Below are 26,859 nucleotides of genomic sequence, written 5' to 3' on the forward strand. Positions count from 1 at the left end.
CGATAATAGCCCAAAAATACGTAAAAATTGATGAAAAATGGGAAAATCATCAAAATGGGGTATTTTCAAAGGGCCGTAGCAAAAAAAGAAGTGCACCACCATATGATTTTTTCTTCATCAATTATTTTTTTACAGTCATATAAACCCAAAAATCAGCTTAAGAAATTCTAGAAATTTTGGCTCCTCAGAGGTGTACATCCTTAAGCTATATCAGGAATCAAAATATCAAACGAAAATCAAACGAGAAAACGTAGGGCTTGTGTCATAAACAAAACAATTAACTAAGAACAGATATGATCAACAAACGACATACCTTGAATAACAGGCTGCGAATTTAAACCGAACATTGGTATAACAGCACAGCTTTAGAACAAGTTATAAAATTGTAGATAAGGACTAAACGCATCAGATCGATGTATCTTTAACCTATTATTCAATTGGATTTTAGTTAAATTTCAAATCACTATTTCTAAGGAATATGATTTTAAAATATCTGCCGTGAATTTAGTAATGACAAAACATTGCTGGCACATATAATGTTCATCAAAACTTATACATATCAACAAGGTCAATTTTTGTTCAATATATAAAGATGTGTTATATAAATAAATATTCAAAAATAACTTTACAAATATGTTTCTTCATTTGACCAACATATAATAATCACATGGTTCATTTAATTTGTATGTTTATACAAAAACAAAATTTTACAATCAAAAGGGCCTATGTTATACTTAAACTATTGTAATAAACATTCATAATATCTAATAAAATTTGTAGATTTAGCTAACAAAGTCCTTATATTTGTACAAAGTAACATTTGTTTATAGTGGAAATTGTTTTATCGTTAAATAAGCTACAATAAAAAAATAAAAAGAATGCTATTCCTTCTCTGTGATTAATGTTAGATAACTCTGGTTAATTTCCCACTCATTCTATCATTATGGGGAGATAAATAATTTGGTTTTCATTAATAGTGTTTTTCAAAAAGGTAAAAAATTGATTTAAGTAGGTTCAAATACAATTCTTCACTACAGCATTTGGCATAAGTTTGAATAAAGTGGTGGCTATGGTTTTCTGTTTGTGTTAAGGGTGTTACACTTCTTTCGTGTAATTGTCTTTAGGGATCTAGTATAAAGATTGATTAAGTTTTTAGAACTTCTGAAAAAATGGAATACAACATAATAAAGCAACAAATGCTATAACAAGTAGCAGGGTGAATGCTATTGCAGGTTAGATGATGTGGACATAGTTTATTTAAACATTGTATCCATGACTGCTGAATGACTACATCTGTCTATAACATGTGCTTTGATCACCTGAATGTTTTGCTTCATATTATATTTAGACAGCATTCTGTTCTGTCTAATGCATTGCACTGACTAAGTATATTTCAGTATAATGTCTCACTCTACACACGGTTATGTGAGAAAGTCTTGCATGCCAGAGAAGTGAAAAATTATGAGTAGCTTAAAAATATTTATAAATGATGAACGGTTCTTTATATTGGTCTGTTATCATGTCAAACGTTTCAAATTTATGAAATTATATTTGAACATCAATGTGTTTGATACACCAATACATGTAACAAAAACTAAAATCTATTGGTCCGAGACCACCATTGTCGTCCCTTGATTTTCGTTGTTCACAAATATAGTCCCTAGTGTTGACAGTGGGTTACTTGCCATTAATTGTTATACCCCTTCCAAATTTATTTCTCCATGTATAATGCCTCAAATTGCAAGTAAACCTTTTTCAGCTGGACCAGAATTTTAAAGGAAAGTAGTGATTTGGTCCAGCTGAAAAAGGTTTAAAATTAGCACTTCGGAAGCTGTCAAAAGATTTCAAGACGCCCTAAACATAAAATTGTCCATATTTTGAGTCAGAGGCAATGAAGTTGTCTATAATTTTGATATAATTTGTCCCAAAAGTAGTACAACACACTGTAAAAGTTTCTTTGAGAAAGCGCAGGTGGGATTTTTTTATTTTCATTTATGTTCTAAAAGAAATGCACTACGAAATAATGGTGGTCTCGGACCTATTGAATTGATACATTTTGTAATTATTCAAAATTAAGTCGGAAACATATACTTAATTATAAAATAATGAGCCTGTTCAAGGGAAACAATACTTGCATAACTTAGATTGACTTTCTCAAATCGGAACATTATACAAAGGATTGTCACTCTTGCATACAAATGACATATCAATATAATTAATTAACTGCCTATTCGTGCTCCACTTTCAATGAAGATTCTAAATTATAAAAACAACCAAAAGTTGTTCATCTATAGGATAGTCAAAACTAATGAAAGATAACCCAGTGTAAAAAATATTTCTTTGAAAATTTTTAAAACTTACTCAGAAAAATGCCCGAGTCACTTGACTTTCAAACCTCGTAATTAACGTTTTCACAGATATTTTAATAAAGTAGTTAAAGATTATTTGCTTCTCAAAGTGTAAGACGCAATACAGATCGTATGCTTGCATCAACTTACCAAAATACGGATTTTATTAAGTCCTGAACATTTCGACATTGTTGGTTTATTTTTATCAATACCGGTTTGTCCTTTGTTAGTCTTGTATTATTTTAATTTTAGTTTCTTGTGTACAATTTGGCAATTAGTATGGCGTTCATTATCACTGGACTAGTATATATTTGTTTAGGGGCCAGCTGAAGGACGCCTCCGGGTGCGGGAATTTCTCGCTACATTGAAGACCTGTTGGTGACCCTCTGCTATTGTTGGGTCGGGTTGTTGTCTCTTTGAGACATTCCCCATTTCCATTCTCAATTTTATTGTAAACAAATCACAATTACATGTTAAGATCCGACTAAATACCTATATCCCGATATCGTCCGGTAAATACGCTATATACTAACAAAAGATCATTCTTATCGGTGAATAGACAAAGATAATATACTGATGTTCCGTTATTACTTCTACTCTGTCAGCTTCAACCGTCACTTGCTTTAATCATTACCACAACTATCAGGTGTTTTAATCTTTAACATAACTAATATAAGATTTGATTGACAGCGGTAATTTGCAAGTACGAAAAAAAAATTAGAGCGATAAACAGTTTTCAGGAAATTAATTTCTGTAGGCAACAATACGAAATGACCAAAACTCATTATAACAAATAAAATGGTACAAAATTGTTTATTCATTTCATGATGTTAATGTTTAAATGCTACATTTGAATATTTCTATTTCAGATGAACAAGCAAAAAGTCAGTTACAAAATATGGCAAATCAGACCTTACATGATCCGTCCTATGGACCTAAACAAGTATGTTTTAATAACATTTGAATTTGCGAATAAGGTCCTGAGGAAACAATGATAGTCCGTCGGAAGGGGACGATAAATGGCTGACCCGTGTTAAGAGAGAGCCATATCTCTTGCACGTTAAAGACACCCTTGTAGATTCGAAAAAGAGCATGCTAATGCCGCTACAAGGCAACACTCGCACCCGTAAAGTGGAAAGGGATTAATATAAGTTGCAAAACTTGTTTCCCAATCCACTATAAATAAATATGTTTAAACTAAACATTTGAATGAATAACGGAATAAGAGCGATATTATATAGCATCAATTCGAACAAAATAAATAAATCGAAAACAAAATTATGTTATCTTATAGTTCGTTTTTCTGTTTGTTGCATTTTAGTGATTCTGTTATGTCGTTGTTCTCCTCTTATATTTGATGTGTTTCCCTCAGTTTTAGTTTTAGTTTGTAACCCTGATTTGTTTTTCTCAATCGATTTATGAATTTCGAACGTTGGTATACTACTGTTGACTTTATTTATACTAATTGATACTTAACATTGATGTGATATGGGAAAACAAGATATATCAATTAGGTGCTTGTAATTAGCTTGTAGTAGCTGTGGGTACTCTGAGTCATTCGTTTTTATGTTAGATATTTTGTGCTTGGTGCAAATGTGATGAAAAAGCCCATCTCCAACTGAGTTTACAGTTTGGTGGTATGTTGGTGCTAGGACACCACTTTAAAGTTAAGGGAGAGTTGAAAGGTCGCAAGCAAGATAAAAGTACAACATGTATTACGCCACGAGCCTACAATGCTGTTATTGTCATTTGCTGTTGTCTGTTACATTTGTTTTTTGTTAACTGTTTTGTCTTAAACCTCACCGGTGATTTTGTCAGTTTCGTTATTTTGTCGTGCTGGAACCTTTTTTAGTTATATTCATACATTCGGTGTTGGGTTTTTTTTCAAACTCCGTAAAGTATCTTAAAGTTACTTATATACAAGTCATTTGTGTTTGTATTATCTTTCGTTTTTTGCTGGTGTGTTTTGTATGTGCGATTTTTTTTGTGTTTCTTTGGTACTTATAATGTTACTCTGTACTTTGTAAGATCCCGTCAGTATGTTATTGTTCTATAATATTTCATTATGATATATTTCTATTATGAATTAGAAAATACGTTGAACCACAAACGTCAAAATTATTCAATCGCGTAGCTATATAAAGTGGAATGAACTATTTGTTGATTCTTATAAATTCTATAGAACTTTTGGACTATTTTGAATCTCGGTCTATTTCTGACATTAATTCTTACATCCTTTTGATTTTTTAACCCTGTATGCTAACATTGTCCATGTGAAAATTTGAAATTGTTTGTATAATTATTGAACAATAAAAATATGTGACATATACAATTCTGACATCAGACACGCGACTCAATGAATGTGTTTGTAGATAGATGTTTTTGTGTTCTGTTAAGTTGTTACTTTTAAAATTGTTAAACGATGACTGCTGTACCAATATTTTGACTATTTTATTTATTATGTCTGTTTAGTTCACGCATCATTGTAAATATAACGAAATTTGATTAGACTGTCAAAAAAGTGAGATGTTAAGCGCTATAAAACCAGGTTTAATCCACCATTTTCTACACTTGAAAATGCCTGTACCAAGTCAGGAATATGACAGTTCTTGTCCATTCGTTTTTGATGTATTTTGTCATTTGATTTTGCCATGTGATTATGGACTTTCCGATTTGATTTTGCTCTGAGTTCAGTATTTTTGTGATTTTACTTTTTGGACCCTCGGAGATGGTACGAGAAGAGTGGCAAGAATACCACATCCCTTAATTTTGTACATACATGTATGTTGGTTGCAGATTCTTTTTTTAAACATTTTTGTAGTTTTTGCATCCTGTATCCGTTTTCTGAAACCTTCAGTCTAGGAACTGCTAAATGTAAGTTGATAGCAAACGTATGTTGTATGAACTATTACACAAATAAAATTTATATTTCGTGCACATTCAATCAAACATTTATTTTCAGATAGGACATTTCGAGCACTTTTCTCTATCCACACAGAAGTTACTCTCTGTCAAGTTAGCCACATTTTATGAACATCTGTCTGCCGATAGTCAATCCGACCAGTCAACCTTTACATCATCATACGTTGATCCATATTCTGGAATAGGTACGGAAGAGTATAAAGTTACTAACATTATATTCTTTTTGAATTTTAACATGCTCTTTTATAAGTGACTAATGGAAAGAAGACAGAAAGAACAACTTTTCTATGACAGCTGAATCAAGTTTATAAGTCAAGGCTTTATTGCTTCAAAATAATGATTTAGTAGATAACTTTGGTATAAAAGAAACGGCAATGAAAGTCTCTTTTACCCCGAAATATTGCAAAAAGTAGTAAAATTCCGCCATCCTTTCAAATTTGTAAAGAAATGTCAAGTGTGATATACGTTAGATGTCTTAAAGGACATTAAACGGACACCTTCATATAGTTTTGACAACGATGTAAAGAGCCAAAATCTTTCTCACAAATATAGTATACTAGAGAATCACGGAAGCGACATGTATGGTTTGAACGCACATCATCTGGTGTAATTAAATTGTTATCGCTAATGCTAGTACTCCCATTCATATTCTTATAAGACATCTGGTAGCACAATCATTTTTTGGTAAGACTGTGGCCTTTATTTTTATAGCAATAACAATGATAACTAAAGTTGAAAAAAATGCCTTTTTAGAATTCAATGTAAATGAAGGCAACAGTAGTATACCGGTGCTCAATAGTCATACATCGACTGATAGAAAAACAAATATCCGGGTTACAAACTAAAACCGCTGGAAACACATCATTTATAATAGGAAAAGAAAGGAACAATAGTAACACTTAATTACAACAAAAACAAACGCCAATTTACATAGAAACGAACTATTTTATATTCCTGAATTGGAACAGGACATGTTATTATCATGCCATGGTTTTGTGGCTATCAAAAACCTTTGCTTATATGACAAGTTTTTAAATATCGCTTAAATGACGTAAACTACAAAAAAAAACAAAGAATAATGAAGTCGACACAACATGCAAACTGCAGAACAACAACGAACATCTTCCACAGACACCATTGGACATCACGAAAAGATTGCAGACATAGTCAAATAAGGAAACCAAAATCTCATTACTCATACACTAATAAATAATAACTAGAAGACATCTGAATTGTGTAATGTAATAGATTTATTTATATCTTACTATGGTATCGATATTGGTAAAACTTGGTCAAGCATACCTACTTCTCTTAAGTATAAGCTCTTATAGAATCACGAAAAGGAATACATTCGTAGAGTTTTAAACTATACGAAATAAAGGCAACAGTACAGGACATTTTAAGAAAAAATGGTTGGTTTAAAATGATTTTGTGGCATGTCAAACCTTTTGCTTTAGTTGCAATGTTAAATATAGCATTAAAATGACAACATGTTGTTCCCAAATAGGTTAAATTTTATATAATGAAAACATGTTAAAAGAACATGCTAATATAATCGTTATTCTATTTTATAATAATTACAGGATTGATTACATCTCTCTGTCGCACAGTTAAAGTTGCCGCAGGGTTTCACGGAGTTATGTGTACTGATGTGAAAATTAGTGAACTTCTGTCTGAAATAGAGTACTTCTCTGAAGAAGAATATTCCTACGGATTTATGATAGATGGAACTGGGAGAGTCGTAATGCATCCACTGTTGCCAAATGCCGCGTTTGTCAATTATAACGAAGATCCTGTATTAGTTGATATAAAAGTTCTTGAACGTGCACCGGCAGCGCATAACGTTATTGAATCAATGAAGAGGTATGAAAAGTGAAATAACAAAAATAACGAACTCCGAGGAGAACTTTAAAACGGAAATTCCGTAATCAAACGACAAAATCAAAAGCTCAAACACACCAAACAAATGGATAACAACTGTCATATTCCTGACTTGGTACAGGCATTTTCTTATGTAGACAAATGCAACGGTGGATTAAACCTGGTTATATAGTTGAATACAGATCGATATATTTAACATCTCGAATTAATGTAAGGAGTTCCGACGTAAATAAAATGAAAACTTAATGTTTTAACTATTCTAAAAAATATCACGGTAATTTAATATGTTGATCTCCTGTATATGGCATATCACTCATACATGAAATATAATTGTACTTACTGAAATTGAATTTTTGGAAAATGTATTCATAATTAAGGATGAACATGTTTTAGAATAACAATGAACTTTATTACAAAAACTGTCAAAGATGCTGGACAGAAATTGAAAAAATAATCTGCTGAAATCACAATGAGAAAATATAATACAAATGTGTCGAAAACAAATGCAAAGATTAAAAAGGTAGGCTTGATATGATCTTCCCCGATTAGTATGTAGGGTTAATGATACAATTAGGTAAGATGAAAATGTGTACAAACTGACATGTGAACTTAGCATATTAAATTCTTGATATGATATGGATGATATAGAACTTTTAACGCGCAAAATTGAAACTGCACATTGGAAAACAGAAGGGTGTTCATTGCATCGACTGCTGCAAGGTTTTTCCTTACTGACAAGAAATTCAAATACAAAGGAACATAGATAAAGGAAAGTGTGGTATGAGTGCTAATGAGATAACTTTCCATCCAAATAACAATTTATAAAATTTAACCATTATAGGTCAAGGTACGGCCTTCGCCGAACAACAAGCTATAAAGAGCCCCAAAATTACTAGTGTAAAACCCTTCAAACGGGATAACCAACGGTCTTATATATATATATTAAAAAAAAAAGCGAAAAACGAGAAACACGCATAAACTGTATAAACAAACGACAACTACTGTACATGAGATTCCTGACTTAGGACAGGTGCAAACATTTGCTGCGGAATTTAACGTTTTAATAGTATCAAACCTTCTCCCTTTTTCTAAAACAATAGTATAACAAAAAATGCATGAACTAAACATATAAATGTAAAAAATCTGACGTTCCTTATGACAGCAAGTTTCAACATGGGCAAGAGTGCTAAAATAGGACTCAGATTAATAATAACATAAATATTAAATTACAATTTATTGAATGTTTATTAATATTATTAATATGTGCAACTGAATGAAAGATTTTCATGTGGTTTTTTTCCGAATTAATCCATATGATCCAAATATTTATATGGTCTAACCCGTACTAGACCGTATGAGCGTACTGATACGGTCCGACTGTACGAGTATACGTGTACGGTCCAAAAACAACAAATCAAATAAACAGCTAAAATAGTTTGATACAATGCAGAACATGATTGCAAGACAAAGGCAACTTGGATAGATAATACACATTTAAGAATTAAAATAGTTTACTGGCGAATAAAGATCAAAAATTTTACAGGTTTTGTCGTTTACAAATCTATGTTTTTGAATTCTTACCAAAGAAAGGACCAGGTAAAACTATCAATCCACTAGAAAAAGTAAGAGAATTGCAATGGGTAACTTTGAATATGTATACTGTTTTGTTTTATTCTATCAAACTGTTGAACGGATAACCTTTAATTATTTAGTATATAATCATGGAATAGTTCTATCATTTCAGTGGTGGTTCTGGATTTAAAAACTTTACCAAGGTGTTCACAAAGCCGCGTGGAAAGCTTATTAATGACGGCAGCAAGGATGTTATTCTAAATGCCAATTTTTTCTGGGGTCCAGTAAGTAAAGATATATTTTCTATATCAAAATGTAAGATACTGTAAAAATCCGAAAAAGAACGCTAAATTATTTGAATTTAATAAATAATTGGTATTGGTGTAGACATTCATGCAACATCATGACACGTGTAATAATAAATAACACGTGTAACCAACTGCTTTACTTTCATTTAAAGATAGTAAATTTAAATAAGTATGACTCATTCTGTATACATTGTTCAACCGTCCTTAATAAACAATGAAAATATAACTTTATTGTATACGAAGCTTGGTTTATTCAAATCTTATGTTTTTTCTGTCGCAAATTGAGTGTACTTAGACAAACTTCTCGTTGAAATCGAAATAAGATTGAAGTCATAGATTCCTCATTTTCTGTTCTTTCTTCTCGCCACATTTTTTTTCGAGAAATTTGAAGAAAAATGTTTTAGAAAATCTTGTCGTGAAAATAAACATCATATCATATGTTAGCTTGGCATATATAAATTATCATAGAAAAGAGGTGAGAAAGTTGAAGTAATGTTTTACAGGTACCTCGGAGTAACTTTTCTTTGTGTATTGTTCTTGTGGACGAATCGTACTCCGAAATCGACGAATCACAGTTTCAGCCCAGCGGCACAGATTTAAATCATCTGTTCATGTTTCATGATCGGAGTCTTTTGAGGGATGACTTTAAAAATTGTAAATTCTACAGAAGACGTGCTACATTAGGTAGGTAACATAGTACGTCAAAACGTCAAAGCTTCATTCTAACCTTAAAAGGATAGTCGATATTAATGAAGTCATTGTGTCATTTAATATATATGTAGTGATGGGTGTAGCAAATTACATTCTCAGACAAGTAAAATCTGTCAAGCGATGGAAAACTAATTTTACAGTATTCTCCCGTTGGTTAATAGAGGGGGCATCTTTGGTAAAATAAATATGAGTTGGACCTTAGTTACTTTTTATATTATTTATTTGACACGGATGTTTGGAAAGTATGTTATAAATTATAAAGTATCGATTACTGGCTGATGAAACCCTAGGGACTAACAGTCCACCATCAGTGATATCGACCTGGTGTTATTGGATGTATGTAAGACTATAAATCTCGCAAATTCGCAGCGCTTTTCTCATCTTCTGTAAGCTTTATATAACAATGTTACAGTTTTTGTACGTTCCTGCAAAATATCATTAAGTTATTTAGAGTTTCAATTATTCAATAGAATGCTTCGATTATCTCTCAATTTTACCTTTCAGATCACAGTTCTGTCAAGTTCACTCAGTCTGCATTCCAGAATCCATTTCAATTCATAGACAGCGACGAAACAGCCGAGGATGTCACCAAATATACAAACTATATCACGTCAACGGGAAGTAATCCAGGTTTTAAGGTCAGATATATACAGAAAAAATGTGATTGATAATTTTTACAGTAAGAAAACACTATATCATATATTACAATGGTATTGGTCATTTTTCTTTAAATAAATATACATAATGTCAGACAAAAAAACCAAAAATTGTAACAAATAGTCCGATAATCTCAAATAAATTATAAAACAGAACAGACATTTAGACAACTACGAGGCACATCAATGTATTCATAAATATATGTTATAGCAGGTAATATATCGTGAATTGATCCCCCCAAGTTTTTGGCGGGGCCGTGTTGCTTAATTCTTAGGGTTTTTTTTTATGTTGTGTAGTGTGTAATATTATTTGTCTGTTTATCTTTTTCTTTTTTAGCCATCACGTTTTCAGTTTATTTTCGATCTGTGAATTTGAATGTCCCTCTAATATCTTTCGTCCCTCTTTTGACGTTTGAAAGTAATCAGAGATGAGTTTGATTTTGAATAAACAAACTGGAAAACAGAGAGAAAAGTAGCACATATTAGAACGTTATCTCAAAACATCATACGTCACAAATATAAAAATATCTGAACATTGGCATATCAAGCATCAACACATATTTTGAACTTGCATATCGATTTATGACACAAATCAGTATCAGATTTAATTTTTGTTACTACATCAAAACAAACTTTATAAACTCTAAATAGCAAAATAACAGATATACTGAGAATTGTCAGACTTTTTTCAAAATGATTAATATTAGAATAAAACTACGAACAATGCTCGTATGGTTAACAGTTTATAGTTATTTCCTACAGCTCACAATATAGTACTACTTTAAAATGGGAAGCATCTGAAAATAACCGACACTTTGAATTCATAATGTATAAAAATAATGCATTTTAGGGTTGCAACCGTCTTTTTATCTAAGTCTCGTATTATATTTTGCGTTTGAGGAAAGCACTCTGTTTAAAAAGTTCATTTCAACAATAATACTATACGATTACTTTTTTATACTTTATATAAAAAATGAATTAATTGTACTTTTCTAAAAACATTTACATAGTCAACTGTGCGTTCATCTGTCTGGGCTACTTATAAAGCTGAGCAGTTTTGGAAGCAAAACCCAGTCAGTTATGTGTCATGGCGGTACATTGGTACAAAATCAGGAATCATGAGGACATATCCGGGAATTCTGATGCATAAGAACTTTGACCATGAAAAGAGACCTTGGTAAGAAATATCTATGAATTACCTATCCTTTGTTTGTAAAACGGAAATTCGAAAATAATCGGATTACGCTTTAATCTAAGGTCACGAATAAAAAGAAAAAAACAGTTATTCAACGGAAAACCTATCAACTATTTGATTCATCAGTAAGTTTCTATAGTATCCTTACAAACCTTAAAATTGAAAAAAAAAACAACGCACATATACCAAATAAACAAAAGAAACAGTATTATGTTGCTGTTTAAAAGTCATAACGTGAATGAGAAAAAACAAATCCGAGTTAGAATCTAAAACCGAAGATAACACATCAACTTAAGAGGAAAAACAACAGAACATCAAATACACTGAAACCATTTACAAGCACAGATATTGGTTTGTTTAATCGGACATTCAAGCATTAAAAGTGTAGTTTATTTTTGTTTTCATTGGGAATATAATTCATTTCATTTTATATTTCTGTTGCGTAAAATACATTGTTTTTCAGTATATTTACCCATGGATATAAAAGAAATTTTAATTTTAGGTGGCGCCAGGCTTTAGGTCATCCGAACGTTATGTATGTCACAACACCATATGTTGATGGCTGGGGATCCGGAATAGTTCTGACATTTATACATACCCTTCAGAAAGCCAAGTAAATAGTTTTATTTAGATTTTTGGTTAAAGTATTATAACAAAACAATTATATAAAAGAAGGAAACAACTCATTCGCAAGAATAGAAACTGAACATTGCAATATGAATTCATCATTTGATAATTTTTCTATCTATAAAAGGGAGTCAAAAGATTTCACAAAATTATTCGAACTAATAAGTCGAAAATAAACTGACAACGCCATGGCAAAAAACGAGAAAGACCAACAGACAAATAACAGTTTACAAAACACAATAAAGAAAACTAAAGACAGAGCGACGCGGACTCAAACGAAAACCAGGGTTGATCTCAGATGTTCATGAAGAGTAAGTTCATTCTGCACATAAGTGATAGCCGTCTTGCTGCTCATGTACATAAAAAACCGATGATAGGTCTAATCAGTTAGGTAACATTCGAGGAAACAGGGCAGGATTGTGGTGTTGACGATAGGACATATTAGTCGTGCAACAGAAATCCGAAACCGTCGTCTGACTCGTGGTGACGTACTTTTTTCGAAGTGATGATTTTGGTTTTAGAGCTTTCATGTGAACAGAAAACTTCTATTAAGGAAATCGTGATAAGAAACGAAGCCTAGGAATATCGTATCAACTTGGAGATACATTATCAATTTGCGGGCGCTGCTGGAATTATGCTACAAAGACATGAAAGGTTCACAATTTGGAGGCTTATATTATCTTCTTTGAAGTGTTTATTATTAGCCTTTTAAATGTTATTTTTAAACAATGTGTGTATGTTCCGGACCATATGAGTATTTGGACCATACGCGTATGGTCATGACCATATGCGTATACTCATATGGTGGACCATACGCGTATGGTCCGACCGTTCGCGTATGGTCGGACCATATGAGTATAATACTCGTTTGGTTATTAACGGGCAGGACCATATGAGTATTTGGACCATATAGGTATGGGTTTTTTTTTAATTACATTATAAAAGTTTCAATAATACAAAAACTTAATCTAAAAAAACAATGATGGTTACATGACAATGTATTATTTTTATAATTCAAATACTACGTAAAAATTAGTTAGTTTACATCGCTAATTACATTCTTGCATGTAGACTTGGGGTGATATTTACTTCCAACCGGTATCAAAGATGTTTTGCATTTGCAAGTCTTGGTTGTGCTCGATCCTTTTCATTTACACCTTGTGTTTGCGAGTGAAACGTTAGCCTTTTTGTAGCTACGTACAGTGATGCCGAGGTCTTGGGCCAATCCGATATGTCGACGGTGTTTTTAAGAAGCTCTAGATCTCAAAAATCGTAGCATGACTGCAATACACCATACTCACAAGATAACTTTAATAAACTATGTTACTTTCCAGTGACTTTTTGTGTAACAGTTCATTACGAAATTTTTGGAATTTATTTTTATAAGTCGACATATTGCCATTCACTCGTAATAACAAATCGGTAATGACCATTGGTATAAAATGTGTTTATTATAGTTTTGACAAGTAAGTAAAATTAACTTTGTGAAACTTCTTATTTTTATTTAGCTAATCGTTTTATTATTATATAATAATAAAATAACCTATATGATAGCGTCTTTTTAATGATTGGTCATACCATATGAAGAGTTTAGTAGTATTACAAGTAAACTGTAACAGAGTGTTAATTACCCCGACCATACGCATACGGTCGGACCATACGCGTATGGTCAGACCATATGAGTATATACCCATATGGTCATGACCATACGCGTATGGTCCAAATACTCATATGGTCCGGAACAGAAAAAGAAATAGGTATGAACAAAATTAAATAATAACAATAGTCTCAAACAGCCGTTAAAAACATCAAGGCGAAGTTGTATAGTATTGAAAGCAAAACAATCCTCTTAATTGTGTCAAATATGGCTTGAGCCACTTACGCCTTGAGTAGAAACATTAGTCTTTTATAACCGTTATTTCATGAGAAAGATAAAAAGGCAACGGTCTTGCGAATGATAGTTCATGTCGACAAATAGTTTTCTTAAAACAAAGTTAACAGAGACATGAGATAAACTGATGCCGAAATGCGAATCGGATTTTTAATGATGTTTCTCAAAGCATTGCATTGAAATTGAAACCAGGCTGTTACTTTTTCGCATATGATGCAGATTTGAAACATCTTGAACAATATACCTTTTGAGGAAAGAACCCGAACGGTACCAAATTTCAATGAAGTGTTGTCATGGCATTAAATAATAACCCATGAAAGGTCATTTTTCAACCTACAGATATGTCAATTGGAGTATTACTGTACATTCTTCCATCTTTGAAAGTCTTTTAAGGTTTACATATGTGTAGTCAGAAAAGACCATCAGTTTAGTAGATGTATTAGGCTAAAACACCAGAAAACGGCGTTAACGCATAGTTTCGAAACGAAAAATGGGAAGTTCTGTTAATTTATCGCAACAATATATAAGCATAACGTGAGATCATCACTTTACATGTATATAGGTGGTCCATGTTTGTAGCCAATGGAATTAAGTTTGACAAAACAACTATAAAGTTTAGCCGACAAATCAGTCAAAGTAGTGAATTTCAATAATCTGCAACATTTTCAGTTTTTTATTGTGATCTTGAAAAGTTTTAAACTTTAAATTGTTGGACTGATAATTTTAATTCGGTGCTCGTGAAAATATATTTTCCCAATTCATTATCAATGAATGTGTTCGTAGATAGTAGATGTTTTTGTGTTCTGTTAAATGTTCCTTTTAAAATTGTTAAACGATGATGACTGATGTACCCATATTTTGACTATTTTATTTATTGTGTCTGTTTATTTAACGCATCAATGTAAATATAACGGAATTTGATGAGACTGTCATTAAAGTGAGAGGGTTAGCGCTATAGAACCAGGTTTAATTCACCATTTTCTACATTTGAAAATGCCTGTACGAAGTCAGGAATATGACAGTTCTTGTCCATTCGTTTTTGATACGTTTTGTTATTTGATTTTGCCATGTGTTTATGGACTTTCCGAATTGATTTTCCTCTCAGTTCAGTATTTTTTGTGATTTTACTTTTTAAAAGTAAATATTCTGTAAATTACATTTGCTAACTCTTATTGCATTGACATATTTCAGTTCCAGTGCAGTAACTGCAACTGTCGCTGCGGATTTTCCATTACAGTATTTCAATTGGTTCATTAGTAAGATATATCCTTCGTGCGAAGACGGGAACAGGTAATCTATTATAATGCATTTGAAAGAAATTTGAAAAACATTGATATACACTAATCTCTGTGTACCGAAAGAAATATTGTCTTGCTATCAACATAAACAATATGGATTTTTTTTATAACTTATAGCAGTTCATCTAACTCTCTTTCATCTTGTAACAGTATTAAAACATTTGACTTTTCTACTCCTTATACAAGTATTCCACATTCCAAACTAAAAGACAAATTGAAAGAGTTGGTATTACTTTGCTTCATAAAAAAGAATGGCCAACGTAGATACAAGTATCTTGTCTTAGGGAGGGATAAATCATACTTTGTAAAGAATCACTCTGATTCAAACAAAAAATTCTCTGAAACCGATATTATCAAGATGCTTGATTTCTTGATTGACAACATATTTGTAACGTTCGGAGGACGTGTTTTTCAACAGACTGTCGGCATCCCAATGGGAACAAACTGTGCCCCCCCCCCCCCCCACTTGCCGATTTGTTTCTTTATTATTATGAGGCTGACTTCATGCAGGAACTTCTTAGGAAGAAAGATAAGAAGTTAGCAATATCCTTTAACTCTACTTTCCGCTATATAGATGACGTTCTTTCACTAAACAATTCAAAATTTGGTGACTATGTGGAACGCATCTATCCCATCGAATTGGAGATAAAGGATACTACAGATACAGTTAAGTCGGCTTCATATCTTGACTTACATCTATAAATTGACAATGAGGGTCGATTGAAAACTAAACTTTACGACAAAAGAGATGATTTCAGCTTTCCAATTATGAACTTTCCATTTCTAAGTAGCAACATTCCAGCAGCACCTGCATACGGGGTATATATCTCCCAATTGATACGATATTCCCGTGCTTGCATTTCCTATCATGATTTTCTTGATAGAGGGTTATTGCTCACAAGGAAGCTATTAAACCAAGAGTTCCAAATGGTGAAGTTGAAATCATCCCTTCGTAAATTTTACGGACGCCATCACGAGTTGGTTGACCGTTATGGAATAACCGTTTCACAAATGATATCGGATATGTTCCTTACGTCGTAACTACAATCCCCTTTCCTTTCATGAATGTGACCTACCGAATTAGACTATTTACCGGATTTGTAATCACATGAGCAACACAACGGGTGCCACATGTGGAGCAGGATCTGCTTACCCTTCCGGAGCACCTGAGATCACCCCTAGTTTTTGGTGTGGTTCGTTTTGTTTATTCTTTAGTTTTCTATGTTGTGTCATGTGTACTATTGTTTTTCTGTTTGTCTTTTTCATTTTTAGCCATGGCGTTGTCAGTTTGTTTTAGATTTATGAGTTTGACTGTCCCTTTGATATCTTTCGTCCCTCTTTTATAATGATAATTGGGACTACATCAATGATAAATTATGTTAACACAGTCAGAAAGTATGGTTTCATTTCAATAATAAAACATACTATCTTGCCTTCCTTAATGGTAAGCTTTTAGTACACCCATAATCAGAATAAGAGCTATGTGTCGATGAATTTTTAATGTGATTAATTTCATTTTCATCCGTTCAGTTGTTTAAAAAAATATGTGCATTCCCTTTTTACAGGTACTCCAAAACAGAATTTCTCATATTGTGCGAGTAGCGTTCCAGTGATATGGTGTTGTGTAAGAGCCTTTGACTTTCTACGAAACACAGAACAGGACGACTTAACTTTTGGTTATCACCTTAACTGTTTGATGAGCTGTAACGTAAAAGCGCTTTTCTTATATATCAATCAGATATCTTGAGTAAAATGTAGGGGATGCAAAGCACAAAATTTGTAGTGCTTGTGTGGCTATTCAATTTGGAAAGAAAGCCGGGATTATCAGTAAATCTTATTTTAGCCTTGTCGTATTGTCGATCGATGATTTCACGAATGATTGTTGACTCTTATTTTAAGATTCATACTATGTTTCATTTCAGATGCATTATTTTGGACAATAGTGGGTTTATTGTGATGCACCCTAGACTTAAAGACACTACAGATGAATCTGACTTTCATGAACCGAAACATATTACTGTCGAGGTATTTTTAAAATAAACATATGTGTTAGGTACATAGGCAACTTAATGTTATTATTTAGGGAAATTTAGTATGTAAATTATCCAGATAAATACTTTGATATTTTCTTATTTGTGAAACTATAAGGAAATCATAAATATTTCAATCTTCTAAAACGTACTTTACAATTTCAACATCATTTCGGATATCTCAATATCATTTTATCTCTAGTTATAAAAATATGATGTAGATCTCTTGCTCCCTTTACTTCTTTACTTGAATTTCTAATCATCTAAAATGGCTTCATCGAAGCATTAGTATAACAAAACCCCTAAACGGACGCATTCTTTTGTAGGAGCCTGGTTTCGCAGAAATATTGAAGAATAAATTAGTGCTGAATTTCAAAGAATGCCAAGATTTCTCTGAGAACACAAATCTTCGGTCATTTAGGGTAATAACATTAACAGTACCAATTTGCATGCACCAGATGAGCATTTCGACAACATCACATTATCTAATACCAACACCGAAATATACATGTGCCAATTTTTTTTCAGTATTAGTCTATAGTTTTGTAATGAAAATTACGAGTAACAAACACAGATACATGCACCTCGTTTTAAAAAGTAGAAAATGCAAAATTTGGTAGATTTACATCGATAATAATTATTGTTTCATATCTTTAGTTTCGAGTAACGCTAACGTGTTTCTCAAATTATAAAAATTATTATTAAAAAATTATTTGTCAATCATTATCTATTACAAAATTTCCTTTTTTGGTTCTTGAAGTATTAACATCAGGTTTTTTTTTATAATTAAATACATTTTTGTTATTTGGTTATGCATTGACAGGTTAAAAATGTTGTTTGAATATTACCCTAGGCAAAACACTGAAAGCATCATTGGAAAACTTGAAAAAGGCGTTTTGATTTTTTGAGAATAAAACTAGCCGAGAGTTTCCCTAAGAAAAGTGTGTCTTATAAGTAGATGTACACTCCGTCTTTTAAGTATTGCTTATCAAAAGTAGATATGATTAGTATCCTCACGAATCAAGCTAAATTAACATTGGTTGTATCAGCTGAAATGAATAATAAAGTTTGAAACAAATAAAGGAGTGAAAAAGAAACCATTTATGAGCATTCAAGATGTATGGATGTATGTATCGGATAATGGCAGAAATTAATCTTAGCATAAACTACAAAAATGCATCAAATATTCTGTGTCAAATAAGGGCTAACAATAAATAAAAAAAGATTTCCTTCCATTATTATGCCCTTTATTGTTCAATTCGTATAACACTAGAATTGTTTTATTCATATTAATCAATTTTTAATTGTTTTATTCATATTAATCAATTTTTAATTGTTTTATTCATTTTAATCAATTTTTATATCACTGTTGTTTAATATATTTCCAGTCATAATTATTTTAACATAATTTTTACAATCGGAAGATTTTACAGAAAGGTTTCTCTTTTCTGTTTTCTTCTGAAAACGCTTTACTTGATCATTCAAAGGTGACCCTGCCATCAGGATTTTCAAATGGATTGGATTTTAAGGATACGGATGACAAATTTGAGATAAGACCAATTGCTGAGAGTAACTTGTTTATTATAAGATTCAAAGCGAAACCATCAAGCACATGTTCTTGTGTAAGTTCAGATAAAAAAAGACTTGATGATATTAATTTTACTGCTCCAGATGCGCATTATTAAATATATATCTCATCAGTGATGATCGAGGACAAAATAAATTTATGTGAAATTTTAAAACTTGTGATAAAATTGAAGAGCAGGTAAAACAAACTAGGACAAAAGGTAAAGCCAAATCCGGGCAAGGAAATAAATATATGCGAAAAGGAGATATATTCTTTATTTCTTGTGTAAGTTACGGCTGCATATTGCATAATATTTGTACCTTTAAATTGTTCGTAAACTTGTTGCAATGCTACGATTTAATTTGTGTAAAGTTATTGAAAATTGTTTAATCTATATTTTAAAATATAACTATTCAGAAGAACTAATTAATTCATTATGAAAAAAAAAATTGTACTTGCTTAACGATGCAATTTTATTACATTGTACAATCAGTACCGTTCCGTTGTTAGTAAACAATTGTATCCAATAACCTCCGTGATGACACACTGAGCAAGACCAGTATGCTTGATATCAAAAGTATACAAAAAAAACGTCGTTGAAAACTCTAGATATGCATAAAAGTAAAACTTGATATTTATTTTTAGAAATAAAAGCGAAACTGTTTAAAATTTCTGCCTCTAGTTTCAGTGGTTGCATATCTATTTTAAATTGTATATATTAGGAATGTTTATGGACTTTTATCATGCATTTCGATAAAGACTTTAAAACATTCCCAATTTAATTGCTATCGTATCTTTGGTTTTTTAATGTACATCTCAAACACTTCACATTGTTTGAAATGAAATCGCATACATACCCCAAAAATTGTCTGTGTTTAGATATTAATTTTCCTTCAAAAGAGAAACGAAAGATACCAGAGGGACAGTCAAACTCATATATCGAAAATAAAATGACAACGCCATGGCTAAAAATGAAAAGGACAAACGGACAAACAATAGTACACACGGCACAACATAGAAAACTAAAGAATAAACTAAACGAACCCCACCAAAAACTAGGGGTACTTATGTTTCTCAAAATAAAAACAGAATACAAATACGCGATATTTGATAAAAGTTCAAATATAGCATACAAATTTAGCACACCTGTTGTTAATGATAGTTGGATGATTGCAGAATAACAAAGATTATTCATTAGTTCCGAATCAGTAACGATATAAAAGATAGTTAACATTTACATGTTTGACCATGCCACATAAGCAACCATGCTTGCATCTAATATTTGAATATCGAAATCGGTGACATATTGTAGCTAATGAGAAAACAGAATTAACAATAAATTTATTTTTTTTCATTACCATATAACTTATAGGAATCAAATAGCTATGTTGTTAAAGAAACTGCATATACACGTGGTAAATAGTAAGCTTCCACTTATTACAGCACCTTGAATTATCGCTTAATTCCCGAACATGGAATTTTTTGAGACTCTTATACAAGTGTGAGGTTTAGCTAGCTATAAAACCAGGTTTAGTCCACAATTTCTACATAAGAAAATGCCTGTGGTGGGTCAGGACTTGAACAGTTGTTATCTATTAGTTTGATGTGTTTTAGCTTTTGATTACAGACTTTCCATTTTTTATTTTTCTCAGAGTTCGGTATTTTTGTTATTTAACTTTTTACCCGCTTCTGGTTTAAACTATCTTTAAGATAAATGCTTATATTACCTTGAAAAAGGAAGCAGCTCTAATAATTCGAAGTTTGATAATAAGAATCGGATGAACATGTACACTTTTATTTTCAATTTGTTACATCTTTGTTTTTACTTTTATGAATTTAGGATGGATCAAAGTCACCAGATGTCGTTAAATGCCAAGGACCCTGTCAATGTTTGTGTCATATACCAATTATCTATGACGTTTGCGCAAACAGATACAACACTGAGTATGTTTAAACTTCATAGTTTGTGTTATATACTATGATGTAGAGATTCAAACAACAAATTCAAAATCCCAAAATTGTATTTCATACAGTATCGTTCTTTTACAACCCTTCTTTTCACCATATATATTCTATGAAACATAAAGAGATCTCTCTGCGTGCCTTAGCATTTTAAAGAAATATATTAGTTATAAATCATGCACTTTTATTTTATATTAAGCCTTTCTTTTAAACTCCGAGAAACAAAAAGGAAAGTCCCTAATCAAATGGCAAAAATCAAAAACTCAAACACATCAAACAAACGGATAATAATTGATATGTTCATGACAAAGTACAGACATTTCTCATGTAGAAAATGGTTGATTAAACCTGGTTTTGTAGCTAACTAAACTTCTCACTTGTATAACAGCCGCATAAAGTACATTTATATATTAAACGATGTGTGAACAAAACAAATAGACATAATCGGTATAAATATAAAAAATAGAGGTACAGCTGTCAACATTGTGTTATTATCTTTATAACTTTAAAAATAAACAGATATACAAACAAACATTTACCATTACACAATAACACAATGACAGGATGTATTAGTATAGAGCCACGTTATATGAAACAAAGAAACACAAAAAGGCATATAGACAAAAAATAAATCACAAAAATACTGAACTCCGAGGAAAATTCAAAACAGAAAGTCTCTAATCAACAGCAAAATCAAATGATAAAACACATCAAACAAATGGACAAAAAAACTGTCATATTCCTGACTTGGTACAGACATTTTCAAAGCAAATTAACAAAAGTAAAAAATAAGAATACAAAAATTATCATAGAAACATGACGGCATATGTAAGTACAGAGCCAGATAAAAGAGAAAAGAAAGAAGCATATATGACTACGATTTGTATTCGATAGTTGCATTAATTTTGGCCACAAACTTCTACATTTATGTTTCAGATCAGCCAGTTCACCATGCAGTGCTAGAATTCCAGATACATCTGGTAAAAACGAGCCTGATGATACCGATGGACTAAAAGCATGCTATGCACCAATTTGTTATAAGAAGACAACCAAGCAGTATGATGTAGAAATATTGAACGCCACAGTGTTATGCAGTTCTATTCTTACTTAAAACTTTTAAGAATTTTTGGTCCTAAATGCTCTTCAATTTCGTATTTTTTATTTAGCTTTTTAAACATTTTTGATTCGAGCGTCACTTAATAGTCTTATGTAGACGAAACGCGCGTCTGGCGTAAATATTAAATTTTAATCCTGGTTTCTATGATGAGTTTTTGAACAGCGGTATACTACTGTTGCCTTTATTTATTAATACTATTTTATTCTTGCAATCCGATTAAAACAGTTATATGGTCAAATTAACTACGTAGGAGGCAAAATTGAAAATGAAATTATTGAGCATGAAAAATGTCACAGAAATTGTGCCAAGCACTGTTCAGTCTTAGTGTTTCAAACAATTCAATATTTTAGAAACAGTTATTTACCGGAAATAAGACGACAGTACAAACGTTTGAGCTGGAAATAACCTCCAGCGATGAAAAACAAAAAAGATGCATTACTTATATATTTCCAATTAAAAGATTTTCAAGTGCCTACTATATATCAAAAACGGTTCGAGATATAAAAAAAATTAGAGATTCAACTGAAAGCACTCTGCAAAATGAAATCATGAAAATACCCCTTGCAATAATAAAGACGAAACACTTTCGATTATTGAAACCAATTTCAATAAAACAATATAAAAAAGAAGATGTGGTATGATTGTCAATGAGACAACACTCCACAATAGACTAAATGACACATACATTAATAACTATAGGTCACCGTACGGCTTTCAACAATGGGCAAAATTCATAGTTAGCTATAAAAGGCCTCGAAATGACAAATGTAAAATAATTGAAATGAGAAAACTAACGGTCTAATTTATGTACCAAAAAATGAACGAAAAACAAATATGTAACACCTCGAAAAAAGACAAATACTGAATTACAGACTCCTGACTTAGGACAGGCACATTAATACAGAATGTGTCGAGGTTAAACATGTTAGCGGAATCCTAACTCTCCTCCAAATCTGGGACAATGATTTGGTCGATGACAATCACAAACTCTTTTAATAAAGCATTCTTAATTATGTTCAAAGCGTATATTCATAAAGTATGGGGTTTCCGAATTGCCAAAGACCGTACATCGATATTATAGTTGTTAACTTCTGTATCATTTGTTCTCTACGTGAGAGTTGGCTCATTGGCAATTACAGCTTCTTTTTTATATGTTTATTTGAGGGAGAATGCTGTTAAATTATTGACATTTTATTTTAGAGACTGTTATAGCGAAGCTGAATGCACGTGGTGCGAGTATACAGACCTTGGACAACAAATTGCTACGCCTTGTTGTAGGCTTAAAGAAGATTGTTATTTTGGAAAAACAAAGCCTGATAAACGAGATACATGTGGTATGTGTTATATCTGATTTCTCAGACGACTATTCCGTTAAACGCTGACATCATAAAATGTGTAAGCCAGGAATGTAGGGACAAAAATATAGAAACGTTTGGAGCTATATATGACTTCAAAAATTCAACTTATCTATATATATATTTATCGGTAATTTGTACATTTTTCCTTTGATGTGTACTCGCTGATAATGTCAGTATCAGTGGACTGGCCGTGATATAAAAATTATTGGGTTAGTACGCAAATGACATGCGCGAATGAAACGCGTAAGGATCTACTTTCCCCTTTCATTCACAAAATTGCGCGTGATTTTTATCGCAGAAACGCACGAGATTTTTGGCGAATGAAACACTTGACATTGATTATAACTTTCACAAAGTCAGTTTAGCTTTTTTTGTTGTGAAAATGTGAACAGAAAATGCATGAAAAAGCCGACAGACTTAATAGAAAAAGCGTTATCTATAATTGATATATGAAGTACAACTAACACATCGTCCATGGTGTTCCAATCCGAGTTTTTATTCATACAATACCAATACATAGCCTGGTGCCGTTCCAAGTATAGTTTTCTTTTTCTGTTTCTTGAGAAGTATTTGTTTTACCTGTTCAGTCACTATAAAGTGTTACAATTCATATTTAAACGCAACACATAAATAGTGACCAAAAAGGTACCGCTATCGCATGAGAGAAGCTAGAAAAAAATGAAATTTACGCATTTTCGACATTTTTGTGGGCGTTTCAAATGACGTAATGCAGCCTGTGACGTCAAGTGTGATTCGCCGTTATTCGACGCGAAAAAGAAGTTCGTTTGTTATTTTCTCTATTATTGTAGTGATTTTAATTTTTTTTAAATTACCGATAAACAGAATAAAGGACTTTTTGTTTTTGATACTGACTTTATCACAGAAAATATCAGGCTTAAAATGATGATCGATGAAAAATCTGCTGACTCATATCGGATCATAGCTGCGGAACCGTAGCTCATAGGTCCTTATGATGGCTTATCACGGTCCGCAAATAGTCAAAAAATAACAAAAGGACCTAAAGAGCTACGATACCGCAGCTAATCGGATCATTACTATGCTCGAGGGGGGATGGGACCTTAATCGGGACTCCAGGTCTGAGGATCGGGTGTCTTTAAGCTCTTGATTTCGGAATATCGGGATATATGTTTAAATCACAGGAGTTTGAAATCCTATCAATAAGGGGTTAAAAATATACCAAAGTAGACTATCACAGTAGAGCTTCTCTCGAAGAGCTGTCTTCGAGATAAGCTCCTCTTCGACAGAAGCTATACATTTAAGGTATATTTTTAACCCCTTATTGATAGGATTTCAAACTCCTGTGATTTAAATTCGGGACCTCATGATTTCGTGTTTTTAAACACGGGATTTCGGGATCAGGACCCTCTATGACTTACCAGTATGCTACCATTAATAATATTTGCCATTGTTAGAGTCATGTCCAAAGTAGAATATAAATAAAACACACATGCAATAATTCCTTTTCAATACTTTGTGCAAGAGAACGCCATGTTTACTGCACTGTGACAAAGTTTCAAATGACGTAATGCAGCCTGTGACGTCAAGTGTGATTCGCCGTTATTCGACGCGAAAAAGAAGTTCGTTTGTTATTTTCTCTATTATTGTAGTGATTTTAATTTTTTTTAAATTACCGATAAACAGAATAAAGGACTTTTTGTTTTTGATACTGACTTTATCACAGAAAATATCAGGCTCGCCCTTCGGGCTCACCTGATATTTTAGTGTGATAAAGTCAGTATCAAAAACAAAAAGTCCTTTATTCTATATATATTACCAAGGCAGAAACGTAAACTTGGAAAAAATGACAAGGCTTACAGTTTCTTACACCAAACGGAATTTTCGTACACATAATTCCCATCAGTGACGCTTGTATATCAACAGTTGAACAGCGAAATGATTGTTATTGAGACACAAAGCACAATTGAAAAAAAACTCATGTACAGCCTTCAACCACGATCAAACATACATACAGTAGAATGATTAATACCCCTTTTTATATCTAGTAGATGAAAACTCAAGACAGGGACTATTATTCTAATGATTAAACCAACAGAACTTCTTCAAAAATCTAATTAATAAAATTATTTTGACGAGGTAGTTGCAATTGTGACTGAATCGATACATTGAATGAAATCGTAGTTGTAGGTGTTTCCCCTTTTCTTTGTTAAAATTTGATGAAAATTGATGATAATTAAATTTATAGAAAAATTGTGACGCTTGTATAAAAACATTTGGAATGCTAACTTATTGCTAATGAAAGATCTTTCAGACAAAAAATTTAAACTAACACATGTGCATCCTTTAACCACACTCACAAATACAGAGGGATTATTTATACCCATTTGTCATATTTTAGGTGTAATACCACCAAATCATGGTACCTCACATCCGGTTGTATACGAAAATAGGTCGAAAAAAATATTCCCTTGAATTTGATAGTTGTAGGTAATTAATCGTGTTGCTTATTCTTTAGTTTTCTATGTTGTGTTATGTGTACTATTGTTTGTCTGCTTTTTTTCTTTCATTTTTATCCATGGCGTTGTCAGTTTATTTTCGATTTATGAGTTTGACTGTCCCTCTGGTATCTTTTGTCTCTCTTTTACTATATCTTGTACACAGGTTAAATAAGGGCAGAAATTTGATTGGTAAACTTCCAGTGATAGTTATTTTCTTATATGCAATGAAATATTATGTGATTTTTTTCTACAGTATTGGACAGGATAAAACTTCACTCATGCCAAGTATTTCTTTATTTGAAACAAAGATAAATTCTGCACAACTTTCTTAAAAGTGCAAATTTAACAAAGACTTACAGGTGAAAATCAATAGTGGTAATACATGTACACATTAATAGTGAAAAACTCACGACAGAGAAAACCAACATTTTAATGTTTAAATCAACAGAACTTTAAAAATTGATGATGATTATTAAGCTGAAAATGTCCAGAGTAAAACATGTCCAGATAGATAATGGCAAAAGCAAAAGAGATTCAATTCAGTCAGGCCCTTACTCACAAGCAATTTAATATTATTATCTATAAATCATCAAAGTATCCATTTGAGAACAATTCAACAATTAAATATGATTACAGGGGAAATCTAACTTAAATTCCGTTTATTTGTCTATATCAATACCACAGTTTTTGATTGATATAACTATACAGTCTACATTTTCGTAAAATATTAAAATATATATTATATATGAATGAGTACAATGGACAATAGTAATCGGGTGGTTTGGCTTTTACATCTTAGGGTCACGAGCCTATAGCTCCTATTTGTGGTTGAAAATGTTAGATCAATATATATATGAACTGACCTGTGTAGTTTTATCTATACAGTAATCCGGTATCTTTTTATGAAAGATATTTTATGAAAAACTTTCTGATATTGGT

At 31.9% G+C, this 26,859-nt stretch overlaps 1 protein-coding gene and 1 long non-coding RNA gene across 2 annotated transcripts in view; both read left to right on the top strand.

Moving 5' to 3' along the window:
- Nucleotides 1-18,833, top strand: part of LOC139519778 (VWFA and cache domain-containing protein 1-like) — a 37,267-nt gene extending 18,434 nt beyond the window's left edge. The window contains exons 8-19 of the mRNA XM_071312403.1: nucleotides 3,218-3,291; nucleotides 5,311-5,455; nucleotides 6,854-7,133; nucleotides 8,896-9,007; nucleotides 9,535-9,715; nucleotides 10,247-10,380; nucleotides 11,409-11,575; nucleotides 12,096-12,206; nucleotides 15,303-15,401; nucleotides 17,332-17,434; nucleotides 17,766-17,861; nucleotides 18,828-18,833. Of these exons, the coding sequence (XP_071168504.1) occupies nucleotides 3,218-3,291; nucleotides 5,311-5,455; nucleotides 6,854-7,133; nucleotides 8,896-9,007; nucleotides 9,535-9,715; nucleotides 10,247-10,380; nucleotides 11,409-11,575; nucleotides 12,096-12,206; nucleotides 15,303-15,401; nucleotides 17,332-17,434; nucleotides 17,766-17,861; nucleotides 18,828-18,833 (1,508 nt within the window). The remainder of the gene's footprint in view (nucleotides 1-3,217; nucleotides 3,292-5,310; nucleotides 5,456-6,853; nucleotides 7,134-8,895; nucleotides 9,008-9,534; nucleotides 9,716-10,246; nucleotides 10,381-11,408; nucleotides 11,576-12,095; nucleotides 12,207-15,302; nucleotides 15,402-17,331; nucleotides 17,435-17,765; nucleotides 17,862-18,827) is intronic.
- Nucleotides 18,834-18,925: 92 nt separating this feature from the next.
- On the top strand, nucleotides 18,926-22,024 carry LOC139527200 (uncharacterized). Its single transcript, XR_011665295.1, has 3 exons — nucleotides 18,926-19,061; nucleotides 20,847-20,950; nucleotides 21,905-22,024. It is a non-coding gene; the product is annotated as an uncharacterized lncRNA (long non-coding RNA).
- Nucleotides 22,025-26,859: the final 4,835 nt, after the last annotated feature.

The sequence above is a fragment of the Mytilus edulis genome, chromosome 1 (genome assembly GCF_963676685.1).
Source record: "Mytilus edulis chromosome 1, xbMytEdul2.2, whole genome shotgun sequence".
NCBI classification, from domain to species: domain Eukaryota; kingdom Metazoa; phylum Mollusca; class Bivalvia; order Mytilida; family Mytilidae; genus Mytilus; species Mytilus edulis.